Below are 16,723 nucleotides of genomic sequence, written 5' to 3'. Positions count from 1 at the left end.
TAGGGAATGGGTTTTCTCTTTCCCTGGTTCTGGGTCAACAGGTACCACAGATACTTGCATTTTTTGTATAACCGAGTGTATTAGTCTGGTAATACAAGGTATTAAACATGGAATTAATAAATAATAAATAAATAATAAAGTAATAATAAAGACAATAATGATGATAATAGTACTACTACTGCTGTGTATGAAAACAAGTGATGCACAATGCAATTGCTCACCACCCGCTGACCGATGCCCAGCCTAACCCCGAGCAGTCCGGCCCTCCTCCCCCTTTGGCCAGTTTGCTGCACTCCCAGCCTGCCTGCTGGCAGGACAGAGTGAGAAGCTGAAACAACCTTGGCTTGGTGTAAGCACTGCTCTGCAACAGTTAAAACATCAGCATGTTATCAGCACTCTTCTCATCCTAAGCCAGAACACAGCATTCTACCAGCTACTAGGAAGAAACACCATCATCAATCTCTAAACAGCAATTACTAAGGTTAAATTTTCCACAGACAACTCCTTCCTGTGCTAGTAAATAATCCAAGGCTAAGTGATTTTGATACAAAGCAGTTCTCATCTTGGTATTTTGCTTTGCAATTAATCCAAGTGCATCTCCGGTTTTATTTACAACTACTTCTATTACAGCTTGTAACCTAATTATTCTATTAAGCATATATATTGGGGTCTTATAGCCCCAGGATCCATCTTCTGCCCATGTAGCTGTATCATAATAGGCAAACACCTTCAAAAACACTTTCAGGGTCAATTCGGGCTTGTGTTACCGTTCAGCCTGTCGGGGTGATCCAGCTCCTGGAAAACGAATCACAATTTTATATGGGTTTAAAAAAATAGGTTCTTATGCTATTTTCTTGGGACAACCTGACCTTAGTGCGGGAGAAGTCCGGTCAAGGCCCTCTCACTCAGCAGTCAATGCCCATAGGGGTTGCCTCCCTCGGTAGAATGGTCTACCGCACACCGCAGTGGAGGGTCCTGCCCCGGGTCTTGCCTTCTCCCTTTCCTCCCTTCAGGCTTGTCCCCTTTATCTGGTGCCCTTAATTCATGCAGAGCCTCGTTGCCAGAATACTAGTCCATCTTTACCCTTAGTTTCAGTTCCCTAGGAGTGGACTCAACCCTCCAAGCTTCGGTAGTTATTGGTCCCTTTACTCTGGGTGCGTGGGTCCAACTCCTTTCTGCTGTTCTCACAGCTGTTTCAGTAGTCAGTAAAACAAGGTACAGTCCCTCCCATCAGGGGTTCAATGATTCTTCCCTCCAGGTTTTTATTAAGACCTTGTCTCCTGGTTGTATCTTATGAATAGCAAATCCTAAAGGTGGTGTTTGAGCCATCATTCCAATTTCTCTTAGCTCTTGTAATCTTCCAATAGTAATTACGTATTTCTGGATGATACAATCCTCAACTACATTGTTCCCTAGAGGCATCCCTTGAGAATAAGGCATACCATATAACATTTCATATAGTGATAATCCAGTCCCACTGTGTGGTTTAGTTCTTATGTTTAAAAGTGCCAATGGTAAGCGCATTTCGTCCAGTGCATTTGTGTCTCCATCATTAACTTAGCCAATTGTTGTTTTATCATTTGATTCATTCTTTCTACTTTCCCTGAGCTTTGTGGGTGCCACAGAGTATGGTATTCCCACTGAATACCTACTGGTTGACATCATAATTTTATTATTTTAGAAGTAAAGTGCGTGCCCTGATCAGAATCAATGTACTGGACATGCAGCGTACTGGATAGCACACTAAGTAGCATATGCCCTATAATTCCGCTGCATTAAGAAGAGCTGCATTAAATACAGGCACCTACTAGTAGACTGCTTTACTGTGACAGATCCTACTAGTTACCACCTCAAAAAGCTGGGCTTCTACTTGGAAACACATCAGTCCATAGACTCTGCCCCACCTAAAGAACCTCTTTAGCAACCTGTGTTAAATATTCCTCTATTAAGCACTTAAGACACAGGAGCTGGAACGTTCCTGCCCAACAATCAGTCGCGTGGCACAGGAAGGATGCCGCACGCTCCTAGAAACCAAACCTGAGCAGCTCCCCACCTCCTCCTGCCAACCACGCTCAGCACACACACTGTTTACCGCCCAGAAAAACAAAAAGTTGGAACATACACACCCCAAAAAACAACGGAGCTCCACAAATGCCAAAAGGACACGCACACACAGGTGGCCCCCTTGTCTGCCAGCATTGCCTGCAGCTGCAGAGTGGCCCAGAGCGGTGATGCCCCAAAAAAACCTGAGGCAATGAAGAGACAGTAGAACAAAAGAGGTGGCTCAGGGTTTATTGGGAGATGACAGAGCGAACAAGGGGACACCCGGAGCCCCCCAGTTTCCTAGAGCTTGCGGTAAGCACCAACGGTGATGTCAAAGAGACGAGCGTTGTAGAGCTGGCCCCGCTTGTCCAGCAGGAAGAAGAAGGGGCGCCCCTTCACCTTCAGGGGGATCATGGCAGGCACCTCGGAGCGGTGGGCTCGACACGAGACGTGGCGCAGGGGCACGGTGAAGGAGGGCCCACGGCCCAGCCCCAGGGGCCCGTGGGTGCTGATAGCCACGGCCGCCCCCCCCCGCAGCAGTGTCACCCGCCGCACGGCGCGCAGGGGGAAGACGCAGCCCGCCGCCACGATCAGCGAGCCTAGGGGAGGCCGGGGGGGTGGGGGGGGGTCAGCACAGCCTCTCGAGGGCACCCCCCCAAAAAATAAGACCTCCTAAGACCCCCAGCCAACCCCACGCTGCCCTGAGCAGAACCCCTGCACACCCCCCTTCCTTCCCCCTCCCCAGTCTGGGCCCACAGCCCCCCAAAAACCTTGTTCTGAGCCCCCCCCAGCCCCACAGCCCCCTTCTCCTGACCCCCACCGACCCCCTTCTCCCTTCCCCCCAGCCTCACACCCCCGTCCTCCTTCCCCCCGACCTCCTTCTCCCTCCCCCCCACCCCCTTCCCCCTCCCCAGTCTGGGCCCACAGCCCCCCAGAAACCTTGCTCTGAGCCACCCCCAACCCCACACCCCCCTTCTCCCTCCCCCCTTCTTCTTCCCCCCACCCCCTTCTCCCTCCCTCTCCCCCGTCCCTTCTTCCTCCCCCCCACCTGCACCCCCCTTCCTCCCCCCCCCCCACTTGGAGGGGCCAAGACCCCTCCACTGCCAAGACCCCGGGGGTCCAAGGTCCAGCCAGTACCGAGGGTGAGGCAGGAGGCGGTGAAACCCAGGCGCCACTTGTGGTCCCGGGGCCGGAGGGGGTCATCGGCACCGGGAGCAGAACTGGGAGCAGGAGCAGGTCGCAGCGCAGTGAAGGCAAAATGGGCCAAAGCGGCCCAAAAACAGCCCTGCCCCACGCAGAAAAGCCCCACCAGGCGGAAGAAGGGGCCGCGCTCGTGGCGGAAGAGGATGACGTCCCGGGGCACGGCCACCTCCAGCTCCAGAGCTGCCGCCGCTCTCGCCGCCGCTGCCGCCATGCCCCCACCTTCCGGGGCGGCTGCAGCCAAAGTTCCGGCCACCAGGGTTGAAACGGATTTTTGTTTTCACAGAATGACAGAATTTCTAGGTTAGAGGAGACCTCAAGATCAGCAAGTCCAACCCCCTGACCTAACGCTAGCAGTCCCCACTAAACCATATCCCTAAGCTCTACATCTAAACGTCTTTTGAAGACTTCCAGGGATGGTGACTCCACCACTTCCCTGGGCAGCCTGTTCCAGTGCCTCACAACCCTTTCAGTAAAATTCTTCCTAACATCCAACCTAAAACTCCCCTGGCACAACTTAAGCCCATTGCCCCTCGTCCTGTCACCAGGCACGTGGGAGAACAGGCCAACCCCCACCCCCGCTACAGCCTCCTTTAAGGTATCTGTAGAGAGCAATAAGGTCGCCCCTGAGCCTCCTCTTCTCCAGGCTGAACAAGCCCAGCTCCCTCAGCTGCTCCTCGTAGGACTTGTTCTCCAGGCCCCTCACCAGCTTCGTTGCCCTTCTTTGGACTCGCTCGAGTACCTCGATGTCCTTCTTGTAGCGAGGGGCCCAAAACTGAACACAGTACTCGAGGTGCGGCCTCACCAGAGCTGAATACAGGGGGACGATCACCTCCCTAGCCCTGCTGGTCACGCTGTTCCTGATACAAGCCAGGATGCCGTTGGCCTTCTTGGCCACCTGAGCACACTGCTGGCTCATATTCAGCCGACTATCCACCATCACTCCCAGGTCCTTCTCTGCCTGGCAGCTCTCCAACCATTCCTCTCCCAGCCTGTAGCTCTGCTTGGGGTTATTGCGCCCCAGGTGCAGGACCCGGCACTTGGCCTTGTTGAACTTCATGCAGTTGACCTCAGCCCATCGGTGCAGCCTATCCAGATCCTCCTGCAGAGCTTTCCTACCCTCAAGCAGATCGACACACGCACCTAACTCGGTGTCATCTGCAAACTTACTGAGGGTGCACTCGATGCCCTCGTCCAGATCATTGATGAAGACATTAAAGAAGACTGGCCCCAGCACCAAGCCTGGGGAACGCCTGGAGAATTTTATTTATTTATTTATTTACAAAAAGGAAGAGAAGGGAAGGGGTAAAACGCCGCCGCGACCAAAAACCAGCGGGAGGCGACGAGGGGGGGCGGCGCTCACTTGAGGAACGCCACCTCAGGGATTTTGCCTTCCAGCTGCCAAGAGAAGGAGACAGGGGCTCAACAGGGATCCATGCGCGCCCCCCCCTGCGAGGGGGGACCACAGGCACATTCCCCCCACACACCCTGGGAGGGTCCTAGCTCCCCAAGCCCACCTTCAGCTGCGTGAAGACCTGCCCAGCCCGACCGTAGTCCCAGTCGTTGTCCTGCAGGCACCTGGGGGTAGAAAATGGGGAGGGGGATTGAGGAAGGGTGAGGGGTGACTGCGAGGGTACACGGGGTGGTGGGGGGGACACACACTCACTTCTGGGACCACTCAAGGTTCATGCCTGACTGCATGGAAAAGGCTGCCAGCATCTCCTGCTGCTCTGCGGAGAGCGTGGGGACGGGGCTGGAGGAAGGGGTGGGTGCCGGCATGACGAAGGCCTTGCGGATCTCCTCCGTGGTGGCGTTGCGAACAAAGAGCTCATCGTTGACGATGCAGAGGCTGAGAAGGAGGGAGGGGGGGGAGAAAATAAGCACGGGAAAGGGGGCTGGGGGCGTAGCAGCAGCCCCTCTTCCCTCCCTCCTTACCCGGTGTTGCCAGCCGGCACAGCGATGAACATGCGGGTGAAGGCACGCACCGAGTCTCGGGATTTGCCATCCACTGGGGAGAGCAAAGAAGAGGGTGGAGGTGAGCACGGGGGGAGGGGGGCGAAAAAAAGCTTTACAACAAGGAGGGGATGCGGCCCGGCCTCACCTTCCTTGAAGATCCCGTGGACGGCGAAGCACAGCAGCGTGTTCTACAAGAGAGGGAGAGAGTGAGGCAGAGTCCAGCTCGGGGGGGTGGTGGGGGCCACGGCCTCTCCTCCGCTCACCGTCTGGGCGCAGACGTCCACCACGAAGGAGTTGACGTCGTGCTGGGTCTTGGGGAGCTCGTTGAGGAAGGCCACCACGTTGAGGCGCGTGTGCTTGAGCAGCTTGAAGCGCATGGCTGGGGTCGAGAAGAAGAGCGCTGAGCCCCCCCCACACACACACACACCCCGCGTGGGCAGGGTGGGGGGCACAGTAAGGGGGGGGGCTTACTGGGGTCTTTCAGCTTCCTCACGTTCCTGCTGTCCTTGAAGTACTCGTTCAGGCTGTTCCTGCAGGGAGGAGCGGCCGTGAGGGACAGAACGACGAGGGGGGGGGGCAGCTGCCTTGTCCCGCATTGGGGGGGGGGGGGCTCGGGGGAGTGGGGTGTACCTGGGTGGGTTTTGGGGCCCGAAGGGGATGCTGAGCGAGCAGCAGGCGCCGTCGTGGTAGGCATCGAGCAGCCCCTGCCTGTCACTCGAGTCGTAGATGGAGTAGTACCTACGGGGGGAGGACAGGGATGGACTAAGGGGGTCCACAAACACACCACCACCACCCCCCCCCCGCCTGCCTCGGGGCCCAGCCCACACTTACTGCTGTAAGAACCTCAGCACCAGCGCCTTCAGGTCGTCAGAGCCGAAGTAACTGCCCTGGAAAGAGCCCGGAGCAGCAGTCACCCCCCATGGGATAGTGGGGGCACCCCCCGCCCCCCCCCCCCCAGGCCTAACCGGGGGTGCAGAGCCCCCCCCCACACACACACACACAGCCCTACCTTGCACGGGGGCAGTGTCGTGGGTGCCTCCACGTCGAAGGCGATGGGCGGAGGAAGCTCGTGGCCGTCCTAGGGGAGAGGCAGAGAAAGGGGTGAGGGGGGCTGCTCCCTCCTGCCCGCCCCAGCAGGACTGAGCGCGTCCCTGTCCCCCCCCCCCTCAAAGCTCCGGCAGGGGTCACAGCCAGCCCCCCTCCCTCCTTTTCCCTCCCACACTCACCAGGCGCAGCAGCTTCGGGAAGCGCTCTCTGACGGAGCTGCCGGGAGGGAGAGCAGTCAGCGTGGCGGCCGGGCTGCCCGCTGGGGCCAGGGGCAGCAGGAAAGGCCGCCCACCCTCCCCATCCCCCCACCAAAAAAAAAAAAAAAATTAAAAAAAATTTAAAAAAAACGGTCCCAACTCCACCCCCCTCTCACCTGCCCTCCCCAGAGCCAAGGGGCACGCGCCGGGACACTCCTCTGTCCCCCAGAGGAGTTTTGGGCTGATGAGGATCCCCCGCCCCCCGCCCCGAGCCAGCTCAGGACTTACCTGGCTCGTACTCACCTGAGTGCGGGCGCCCAGAGAGGAGGGGAAAAAGGGAGGGGAGACAAAATCCCACTGGTCGTGGCACGGCCCTGGGCACGAGCCGCCTGTTTACAGCTGGGGGGGGCCCCCAGCGGGGCGACCCCAATTCAGCAGAAAAGGATGAAGTGGGGGGGGGGAACAGACAGAGGGGCAGGCAGCCCTGGGCAGAGCCTCTTCTCCTTCGTGCCGCTCCCTCGGGGACCCACGAGCGTGCCAGGCTACGGGCACGGCCGCATCCTGAGCCCAGGACCCCCGCCAGCACCGGGGGCCAGCACCAGGGGCTACCTGGGCTGGGGGACCTGCACCAGGCCCGGGACGGCCTCCCCGGCACCGGCCGCAGCGGGGGCGGCAGCGTTTGGCCACTGCACGGCTGTGCCTGTCTTAGGTTGTTCCTCCCGTGAGGAATCTTACCCGTCTCTGGCTAGCCAGCCATCGTCGAGGGCCAAACGCGGGCACGGGGGGCGGCGGCAGCTCCACCGGGGGAGGGGGGGAGGACAGGGGCAGCAAACGCCGTGCCCCGGGCCACATCCCACGGCCCCCCCCCCACCCCCGAAAGCATCCACGGCAAGGTGGAGGAGCATCGAGAGCCCCCATCTGCACGGCAGAGGGGTGGTGGGAGCAGCGGGCGGGCAGCGGGGGGGCTCTGGAGAAGAGGCTGCGTGCCTCGGGGACGGGGAGGGGATAGAGGGAGGAAGAAGAAGGAGGGAGGAAGCAAATCTCCGACCAGCTGAAACAACGCTTCTGTTTGCTGAAGCCCTTCACGGCCCCGCACCACGACCAGGGGCTGTGGGGAAGCTTTTGAGGAGGGGTCTGGGCACCGGCGAGCACAGGGAAAGGGGGGGGGGCGGCCTCTCTTCATCCTGCCGTCCTGCCCCCCGCCGAGCAGGGGCGGCCCACGGGCCCCTAGGGCCGCCCCAAGGCTAACACTGACCTGACGTAAGTAGCCTGGTCCCGGAAAGCGTCGCATAGGGGGTTGCCGTCCAGCCAAAGCTCTTCCAGCTTGAGCCCCTTCACTTTGTCCAGGTCCCGTTCTGATTTCAGCTGCAGCAGGGCAGGGAGAGGATGAGGTGAGGGCGCAAAGAGCGGGGCGTGCAGAGGGCGAGGGGCAGCACCCACCTCATTGCGAGAGAGGTCGAGGATTTTGAGGCCGGCGGCTTTCTGCGCCAGCTCGGCCAGGTCGTCGAGGCGGTAGAGCTTGTTGCTGCTCAGGTTCAGGGACTGCAGCTGCAGGGACGGAGCCGAGCGTAAAGAGAAACCCCACTGACAGCAGAGAACAAGAAGCCCCCCCGCCATCCCCTGCCCTCACCTCGGGGATGTTTTCCTCGATGATGCGCAGCACAACCAGCATGCAGCTCCGCTGGTTCAGCACCACATCAATGCTCTGTGACACCAAGTCTGGAGGAAAGGAAAAAAAGAGACCCAAAGGGTGTAAAGGCGCCGCCTGCCATGGTCCCAAGTTGCCCCCCGGGGGGGCAGCAGCGCTCACCTGGATCAACGCGGAGGCTCTTGAGGTCCAAAGCCCGCTGCGAGCCGTCGTACCTTTTACTCATACAGAGCTGCGACAGCAGGAGGGAAGTGAGGGCAAGCAGGCGGCCTCCACCCCGTGCCCCTGCCCGCCACCCAGCACCCGCTCCGCTCACCTTCAGCTGCTCAATCTCCTCCGGCTTCAGCTCGTTCTGCAGGGACTGCGGCGGAGCCGACGAGTTGATAATGATCACCACCTAACGAAGGCAGACCGGGCTAGGACACGCAGCTGCGTGAAACGCGAGCGGCCGCTCTGCCGAGCTGCTCCCGGCTGGGCTGAGGCACGCACCTTGTAGTTGTCCCTGTCGGTGATCTTGCGAGAGACCTGCTTGAGCGCGCTGGCGGTGGTGGCGTCCTCCACATAGAACTGGGCTCGGTTGTGGTCGTAGTGGAACTGAGGAAGGAGGGTGGCGGGCTCAGGGCGCAGCCAGCCCCACTTCCACCCCAGGAGCTGCATGAAGCCACCCGGCCTGCCCACGAGGGGAAGCGAAAGCAAAGCTGGAACCCCCCCCCCAGCTCACTTCAACAGGAGTGAAGGGAACGCTGCACAGGTTCTGGATGGAGCTCAGCAGCCACGTCTTGTCATACTTCTTCCCGTAGGGGATCTAGGAGGAAATTTGGGCAGCGTTACTGCACCTTCGGGGTACAAGCGAGGTGCTTTAGGGGGCACGGGGAGCCGCCAACACCCCTGGGACAACACCCAGCACACAGCTGCCTTCTGCACCTGCCCCAGGGGGAAGAAGGCAATAACGGCCAGAGCACAGTGCAGGAAGAGGGGAGCTGCCAAAAAGCGGCTGCAGCCCCCGCAAAAAGGGTCGCTGATGGCCGCGTTCCCCCCCACTCCGTTCCCATTCCTCCTGCTCCACTCACGGTGATCTTGAACCAGTTCCTCCGGCCAGCGTCCCGGCTCCCCCCACTGCCACCACCGCCACCACCGCTCCGCTCCAGGGCGGGGAGGTCGCGCCGCACCGTGATGTGGATGTTGGCCGTGCGGTTGGGCCGGGGCCCATATGGCAAGCTGCAAAACGCCAAAGGGAGAGGCCAACGAGGGGGGGGGAAGCCGGCCCGGCCGACCCCAGCGGCCCAAACGGGGCCGCCCCCTCCCCCCACAGCACTCACTATCGGTTCCGAGGCCCGTCGTGGGCCTCGCTCATGGGGACGTCGCCGTCGTCCTCGTCCAACCGGGCCCGCAGCCCGGGGCCGCCCCGGTTGCGGGAGCGGTGGTTCACCTCGCTGTACATCTTCCCCCCGGAACGGGCCCCGGCCTTTCTTCCTGCGGCCCGGGAAGCCTCGGCCGCCGACGCGGTCATCGTGCTCTGTCCCCCCCCCCCCCCAGAGGTCAGCACCGGGAGGCCCCGCGGGGGCCCGGTTACCGGCGGGGCCTGCAGCCGCCTCCCCCACCCCACACCCTCCAACCCCCAGCCAGGCCCCGGCGGGGCCTCGAGTCCCGGTTCGCGGCTCCCCCCCCCGCCCCCGCCCCCGCTCACCGCTGTACCCCCCCCTTGGCCTCCTCCGCCATCGCCGCCGCTCCCGGGACCGACCGCGGCCCCGCCGCCGCACGCCGTGATGTCACTTCCGCTTCCGCCTCCCTCTCCACCGCACCGCGCGCAAGCGCGCTCACCCCCCCCTCAGCACCCTCTAGCGCCCCCTAGCGCCCCGGAGGACCGCGCGCGGTGGGGTCGCGGGTTCGAATCCCGGCCCGGGAAGAAAAAAAAGAAAAAAAAAGTGGGAAAAAAAAGAAAAAGGTCCCATCAATTTAATGCGGCCCCCGCTCCTCTCGGGGAGGGTCCCTGCGGCCCCGTGCAGACCGGAGGAGGTCACAGCCACCATGACCGGCCTCGGCATAGGCTGGGGGAGCCGCGGAGAAAGGGGGGGGGGGCCCAGGGTGCTGCCCCCCGGGGGGCGAGGGGGGCTCTGAGGTCCTCCACGGGCAGCCTCAGGCCCCGGCGTGTCCCCGAAACCCCGTCCCCCTGCTGTCCGTGTGAGCCCCGTGGTCACAGCACGACCGTGTCTGTCTGTCCCGGCCCCCCAGGGACAAGGTTTTGGGGGGCTGGGGGGGAGGGGGGGGCCCGGCCAGGGGCTGCTCAGGCGAGGAAGACGACGAAGACGATGAAAAAGACGATGAGGATGAGGAAGATCTTGACCATCAGCCAGCGGTTGGAGGTGACCGACTGGAAGTACTTGAGGATCTCCCCGTGCGCCGCCTCCACGTTCAGCTGCGCGTCCTCCACGCTGGCATCGATCCTGGGGGGGACGGGACAGACGGTCAAAGGGGGGGGGACGGACACACGGACGAGGCCCGGGGGGGGGGTTCGGGGGGGGCACCTCTGGATCGTCTCCTCCTGCTCCTTCACCATGTGTGCCAGCTGCTGGAAGATGGAGCCCAGCTCCACGATGGTGGATTCGATGTTCTGCATCGTGTCCGCCCGGCTCTGGATGTAGGAATCCTGCGGGGGGGGTGGGGGGGGGGGGGGGGGGGTGGACACACCGAGGGGTGAGGTGGCAGCGGGGTGGGGGCCGGGGGGGCCTAAAAAAAAATTTTTTTTGGCCCCCAAAGCCATCCCCAACCTGCTCGTCGATCAGCTGCAGCTGCTGGCTCGTCCGCGCGTCCATCTCAATGGCGACGTCGGCGGCGCGCTGCGGCTCGTCCTGGAGCATCGCTGAGCCCCTGCGGGCGGCAGTGGGGCCTGAGAAAAAGGGAGACCCCCCCCCCAAAAAAAAAAAAGAACCCCCCCCCACACACACACACAAAAAAACAAAAAACAAAAAAAAAAAAAATCCCCAACGCTCACCCAAATTGCTGGCGGCCAGGGGAAAGCGGAGACGGGGGCACGGAGAAGTGCTCACGGCGGCTCCGCTGCTGCTTCAGGTTCTGGGGGGGGGCAAAAAATGGGGGCGAAAAAATGGCATCGGGGTGGGGGGGGGCACCGGGAACACCCCCACAACCTCCCCGGGACCAACGCTCACCTCCGTCCGCACCCTCCAGCACCGATTTGAAGTCGTTGGACATGGAGGCCAGCTTGGACTGGGAAGGAAGGGGGGAGATCACTACATGGGGCTTTTTTTTTTTTTTTTTTGGGGGGGGGTGGCTTTTTTTTTTTTTGGGGGGGGGGGGGGTTGGGGTGTCCTCCCCCCCTCTCCCTACCTGCAGGGACACCACGACGGTGTTGGAGTGCGTCTGGACGTGGCGCCCGCTCTGGCTGCCCCGCGCCCGCACCAGGTCCTGCAGCTGGGCGATCTGCTTGTTCAGGCTGCCGATATCCCTACGTGTGGGGGGGTCACGGTGCAGGGGGGGGTCAAAAATTATCCCCCCCCCCCCCCCCCCCAAATATCACATCCCCCCCCCACGGTACCTGCTTGATGATGTAGGTGAGCTCCTCGATCTCCACTGCCTTGTCGTCAAAGAGGGATTTCCTCTTGGCCACTGTCAGCACGGGGGGGACACACACGGGGGGGGGGGAGGGCTGTGTTCAGCATCCTGCCCCCCCCCCCAATAAAAAATAAAAAAAATTTGAGCCCCCACCCCAAAAAAATACCACTCACAGATGGTCAGCTTCTCCAGCTTGGCGAAGGTGTTGCTGAGATCCTTCCCGATGCGCCTGGGGGAAGGGGGGGGGGGTAAAAAAAAATTAAAAGGGGGGGGGGCACAGGGCAGTTTGGGGAACATTTTGGGGTGTCCTGGGCCCTCCCCCCCAAAAAAAAAACCACGAGGGGGGGGAACTCACTTGGCCATGAGGCTGAAGTCGCTGCGCTGCCGGGCGGCCCCCCGCTGCCGCTCTGCTGGGCTGGAGCCCATTCTGCTGGGGGGGGCACGGGGCGGGCACTGAGCATCCCCCCAGCACCTCCCAGTCCCCACCAGCAGCCTCCCAGTACCTCCCAGTCCCCACAAGTAGGCCCCCAGCACCTCCACCAGTACTCCCAGCAGCTCCCAGTGCACCTCCAGCCCCCACAACCAGTACTCCGAGTCCAGCCCAGCACCCCCCCAGCACCCCCCAGACCCCACCAGCAGCCTCCCAGCACCTCCCCAGCCCCCCCACCAGTACTCCCAGCACCTCCCAGTGCCCCACCAGCAGCCCCCCCCCCCTCACCTGCCGGCCTTGCAGCGACTTGCAGGCGGACAGGAACTCCTGGGTCCTGTCGCGACACGACATGACGTCGGCGACCGGGGGGGGAAGGGGGGGCGGGGGCTGAGGGGGCACGGCCTGCGTCTGGGGGGGCCCCAGGTAAACGCCCTGCTCCGTGTTCCTCGAGCCGTGGCGGCGCCGCGCGTTCATCACCTGCGGCTGCGGGGGGGTCAGCACCGGCCCGGGACCCCCCCCCAATCCCGGGCCGGACCCAAAATCCCCGGGATTCCACCCAAGAAGCGCCGGGAGAGCCCCCAAAATCCTCCCCCTCCCCCCCTCCTTCTTCCTCCCCCTCCCCCCTCCCATCCCCGAGGGGAGGGGGGGAGCGGGGAGGGGGGGCAGGGGGGCGGGGCCAAGCGGAAGCCCCGCCCCCTCCCGCGCTCACCGGGCCTCGCGCTCGGTTCGGCGCCGCTCGGCTCCGCGGCCCCCCGGGCGGCGCGCTGACGTCACTGCCACGTCTCGGCGCGGGCCACGCCCCTCTTTTGCCCAGTGACGTCACGCAGCGCGCCGCCGAGCCTCGCCCCGCCCATCGGGGGCGGCAGCGCCCCCTAGCGGCGGGGAGGGAGCCGTTGCAGGATCCCCCCCAAAACGCCCCCAACCTCCCCAAACCCCTCCAAAGCTACCCCGAAACCTTCAGAGCCCCCCGAAACCCCCTCAAAGACCCCTCCGAGTCCCCCAAACCTCACCAATCTCCACCTCTTAGCCCCCCCAAACCTCCCCAACCCCCTCAAAGCCCCCTCTGAGCCCCCTAAAGTCCCCCAACCCCCACCAAACTCCCCCAAAGCCCCCTCCAAGCCCCCCCAAAACCTCCCCAAATCCCCAAAGCCCCCTCCGAGCCCCCCAAAACCTCCCCAAATCCCCCAAAGCCCCCTCCGAGCCCCCCCAAACCTCCCCAACCACCCCAGAGCCCCCTAAAGCCCCCTCAGCACCCCCCAAAGCCCCCTCCGAGTCCTCCCCCACACAGCCCCATTCAGGGGCCTTGCTGGTGGTGAGGCCACCCCCCCCCCCAGAACACATCTCAGTGCCCCCCAAAACGCCACAAATCCCCCCAAAAACGACGAGAGGGGAGCGGCGGGGGTGTCTTTATCCGCTGCACAGCAGCAAACCCGCAGCCGGGGAGGGGTTGGGGGGGCAGTCCCAAGGAAAGGGGGGGGCACAGTCCAATTCGGGGTTAATTTTTGGGGGGGTCACGGCCCGGAGCTTTTCCGTTTCTTGGCCCGTTTGGCCCGGCCCCTCTCGGGCTCCGATGTGGGGATGGTCTCCATCGAGTCCCAGAGCGCGTCGCCCTCCTCTTCCTCCTTCACCTCGGCCGGCGCCGCCGGGGCTTCCTGAGGGGGGAGTCGTGGGGGGGGGAAAAAAATGAATTTTATGAGCAGGGAAATCCCAAAAGCAACCCCGAAAGGCTTCTCACCTCCCAGTCCTGGTGGGTGCTGAGCAGCAGGCAGTTCAGGCGGGATTTTAGGTAGACCTGGGGGGAGAAAATGGCTCGGAAATTTGGCTGGGGGTGGTTGGGGGGGACACAGGGGGGGTGTCCCTTGTCACCTCGGGGGGGTCACCTTGTGGCGCAGCCGCTTGTCGCCCAGGTCGTGGACGCGGAGGAAGCGGTCGAGGCCGCAGGAGGCCACGAGGGGGAGGGAGGGGTGGCACTGCAGCCCCCGCACGCTGCCCGCGAAGCCCTTCAGGCACTTCAGCACCCGCCCTGGGGGGGGGGAAACAATTGGGGGGGGGTAAAAAACAGTTGGGGGGGGTAAAAACAGTTTTTGGGGGAGTAAAAACAGTTTTTGGGGGGGTGAGAAAATCCCCGGGGGGTCCCAAACCCCTGGTTATTAGCATGCCATCTACCTCCATTTTATTTCATCAACCATTAATTTCCCCTTTTTCCATTTTTTTTATTTATTTTTTTTTGTCATGCATGACAGGACCTGCGATTTTTTTTTTTTTTTTAACTGATTTCGCCCCATTTTTCTCAGCTCTCCTAATTTCGGGGTGGCAGCACCACCCCCCTATCCCCTTAACCCCCTCCCCGCTGCTCTGCTGGCACAATCACTTTCAAGGACGTGAGACAAGCGAAATATTCTGCTGCAAAAAACCTCGTTTTCCTGCAAAATCACCACTTTTTTTCTTTTTTCTTTTTTTTCTTTTTTTCTTTTTTATCTTTTTTTTTTCTTTTTTTTCTTTTTTTTCCTTTTTCTCTTCTTTTTTTCTTTTTTCTTCTTTTTTTCTGTTTTTTTCTTTTTTCCTTTTTTATTCTTTTTCTTTTAACTCCGCCCCCCCCCACAAAAAAAAAAAAAAAAAGATGCCCAAAGCTCACCTTGGCGCAGGTCAATGACGGCCACCTCCCCACGGGCGCTGCCCACCACAACGGAGCTGTCGGGGGGGGGTAAAAGAGGAGAAAAATTCGGCTCCTTCACCCCAACCCCCCCCCAAAACCCCCCCAGGACCCCCCCCCCAGCCCCAGGATTCACTCACGTGGCTCCAGGTGCCAGGGAGAGGGCGGTGAGCGGGGACTCGCCGAAGGTGACCTCCAGCACCGGGCGCCGCTGCGGGGTGCTGGGGTCGTAGAGCCGTACCTGGGGACCCCCAGGAGGTGAGGGCATGGCTGGGACCCACCCAAAAAAGCCCCAGCCCCCCCCAAAAAAGCCCCAGGGTCTCACCTGGCGGTGCGCGGTGCACGTAACCACCTTGTCGGAGGCCGGCAGGAACTGGAGGTCGCGGTCCCAGACGGGGACGCGGAGATCGAGCCAGTCGTTCCTGACCTGCAGTGGGGAAAAACAGGGTGGGGGGGTGAGACAAAAAAAAATAAAAATAAATAAAAAGGGGGGGGCTGCGGGGGGGAGCACCCACATTTTTAGCGCGGAAGACCGGCTCCTCCGGGCGCTGCAGGTCCCAAATTTTGAGGGCGTTCTCCTTGCCACCGGTGGCCAGGTGGTGAGGCCGGGCCGGGTCCTGGCGCATGCGGCACAGCCCTGAGCCCGCCTGCAGCTCCAGCTGGAACGGGGGGGGGCACCATCACGGGGGGGGGGGTCACCATCATTGAGGGGGGTCAATATCACGGGGGGGGTGTCACCATCCCGGGGGGGGTCACTATCGTTGGGGGGGGGGTCACCGAGGCGCCCCCCGCCCCCAAACACTCACGTTCTCTGCCGCGTCGTCGCGCCACACCTTGAGCAGCCCCGACTCGACGCAGGTGATCAGGGTGCTGAGATAAGGCTCTTATCACCAAGGGGGGGGTATGGGGGTTAGGAGACCCCCCCCCCCCCCCTCCGTGCCCCCCCCCCAGTACCTGCCGTGAGCCGCCAGCCCGCAGAAGGCACCATCGCCGCCAGGGCAGAGCCGGCTCTCGGTGAATTTCCCCTTCTCGGTGCTGAAGAGCTTCACCGAGCGGTCCAGGCACCCCACCAGGACCTGGAGGGGGGGGGCACGGGAGGGTCACGGGGGTGCCCAGACCCCCCGAAGACCCCCCCCAAAACCGTGCTCACCTCGGTCTCGGCCGGGTCCCCCCAGCACAGGGCGCAGACGCCCTCCCCGCGGCTCAGCGCCCCCCCGCCGGTGTAGTTGGTGGCCTGCCGCTTCTGCAGGTTCACGCCTGGGGGGGGGGGGGGGGAAGGGGGGGTTAAAGAGGGCCCCCCCGGTACCGGGGACTCTCCCCCCATCCCCTCCGGTACCGGGGACCCCTCCCCAACCCCCCCCAATCCCCCCGGTATCAGAGACCCCTCCCTAACCCCTCCGGTACCGGGGCCTCCCCTCCGACCCCCCACGCACCCCCCCCCCAACCCCTCCGGTACCGGAGACTCCCCCCCGACCCCCCCCCCCCGGTACCGGAGACCCCCCACGACCCCCACGGTACCGGGGTCTCCCCCCCCCCAACACCCCCGTTAACGGGGTCTTTCCCCCACGGCCGCCCCCCGGTACCGGAGACCCCCCCTCCAACCCCCCTGGTTCCTCTGCCCCATCCCGGAGCCCCCCCGGTACAGGGGACCCCCCCTCCCCGTTGTCCTCCCCCCCACACCTTTAAGCGCTCCGGTCTCGGCCCCCACCCACACGTGGCTCCACCGCGCGGGGGCCGCCATCTTGGTGAGGTCCGTCCCCCGCTCTCCGCTCCCCCCGGGAAACCGCTGCCCGCGCTCTTTCGTTCCGGGGCCGCCAAGGTTCCCCCCTTCCCAAGCACCGGACCCCTGAGCCCTTCTCACCGGCCGGAAGCGCAGCACTAAATACGCTCCCCCCTGAGCCGCGCAGAAACGTTCCGCCCCCGTAGCGGGTCCCGGTAACACCAGTGCCCCGCCAGTGCTCCTCCCACACACTTCCCCC

At 62.4% G+C, this 16,723-nt stretch overlaps 4 protein-coding genes across 5 annotated transcripts; all 4 read right to left on the bottom strand.

Moving 5' to 3' along the window:
* Window positions 1-2,276: 2,276 nt before the first annotated feature.
* On the bottom strand, window positions 2,277-3,467 carry TMEM223 (transmembrane protein 223). Its single transcript, XM_084307213.1, has 2 exons — window positions 3,181-3,467; window positions 2,277-2,642 (listed from the first exon to the last, which is right to left on the bottom strand). Exons 1-2 carry the CDS (start codon window positions 3,455-3,457, stop codon window positions 2,344-2,346), a joined length of 576 nt encoding a protein of 191 aa, XP_084163339.1. The 5' UTR covers window positions 3,458-3,467; the 3' UTR covers window positions 2,277-2,343.
* Window positions 3,468-4,462: 995 nt separating this feature from the next.
* NXF1 (nuclear RNA export factor 1) lies at window positions 4,463-9,833 on the bottom strand. The gene is made up of 21 exons (XM_084307209.1): window positions 9,779-9,833; window positions 9,411-9,607; window positions 9,162-9,309; window positions 8,813-8,896; window positions 8,581-8,685; window positions 8,408-8,488; window positions 8,254-8,323; window positions 8,074-8,162; window positions 7,884-7,991; window positions 7,699-7,808; window positions 6,426-6,462; window positions 6,209-6,277; window positions 6,031-6,086; window positions 5,830-5,937; window positions 5,671-5,729; window positions 5,463-5,578; window positions 5,345-5,387; window positions 5,179-5,251; window positions 4,910-5,092; window positions 4,761-4,821; window positions 4,463-4,641 (listed from the first exon to the last, which is right to left on the bottom strand). Exons 2-21 carry the CDS (start codon window positions 9,599-9,601, stop codon window positions 4,603-4,605), a joined length of 1,830 nt encoding a protein of 609 aa, XP_084163335.1. The 5' UTR covers window positions 9,602-9,607; window positions 9,779-9,833; the 3' UTR covers window positions 4,463-4,602.
* Window positions 9,834-10,017: 184 nt separating this feature from the next.
* On the bottom strand, window positions 10,018-12,861 carry STX5 (syntaxin 5). The gene is given in 14 exon segments (XM_084307210.1): window positions 10,018-10,535; window positions 10,617-10,738; window positions 10,860-10,960; window positions 11,084-11,115; window positions 11,117-11,163; window positions 11,259-11,270; window positions 11,272-11,316; window positions 11,437-11,554; window positions 11,646-11,715; window positions 11,835-11,890; window positions 12,017-12,067; window positions 12,069-12,088; window positions 12,380-12,574; window positions 12,801-12,861. Coding segments are annotated over 13 exon segments (1,020 nt in total). The 5' UTR covers window positions 12,566-12,574; window positions 12,801-12,861; the 3' UTR covers window positions 10,018-10,375.
* Window positions 12,862-13,491: 630 nt separating this feature from the next.
* Window positions 13,492-16,541, bottom strand: WDR74 (WD repeat domain 74). 2 transcript variants are annotated; one of them, XM_084307212.1, is made up of 11 exons: window positions 16,425-16,541; window positions 15,895-16,001; window positions 15,699-15,820; window positions 15,551-15,614; window positions 15,260-15,403; window positions 15,070-15,171; window positions 14,885-14,985; window positions 14,727-14,782; window positions 13,972-14,114; window positions 13,827-13,883; window positions 13,492-13,743 (listed from the first exon to the last, which is right to left on the bottom strand). In XM_084307212.1, the coding sequence occupies exons 1-11, from the start codon at window positions 16,483-16,485 to the stop codon at window positions 13,603-13,605; spliced, it is 1,098 nt and encodes a 365-aa protein (XP_084163338.1). In that variant the 5' UTR covers window positions 16,486-16,541; the 3' UTR covers window positions 13,492-13,602. The 2 variants fall into 2 exon arrangements, with proteins under 2 accessions (XP_084163338.1, XP_084163337.1); XM_084307211.1 differs by lacking the exon at window positions 14,727-14,782.
* Window positions 16,542-16,723: the final 182 nt, after the last annotated feature.

The sequence above is a fragment of the Netta rufina genome (genome assembly GCF_964035555.1).
Source record: "Netta rufina genome assembly, contig: SCAFFOLD_130, whole genome shotgun sequence".
Classification (NCBI taxonomy): Eukaryota; Metazoa; Chordata; class Aves; order Anseriformes; family Anatidae; genus Netta; species Netta rufina.
The sequence above is the reverse complement of the archived record's forward strand: the minus strand, read 5'-3'. Positions and strand labels throughout refer to the sequence as shown.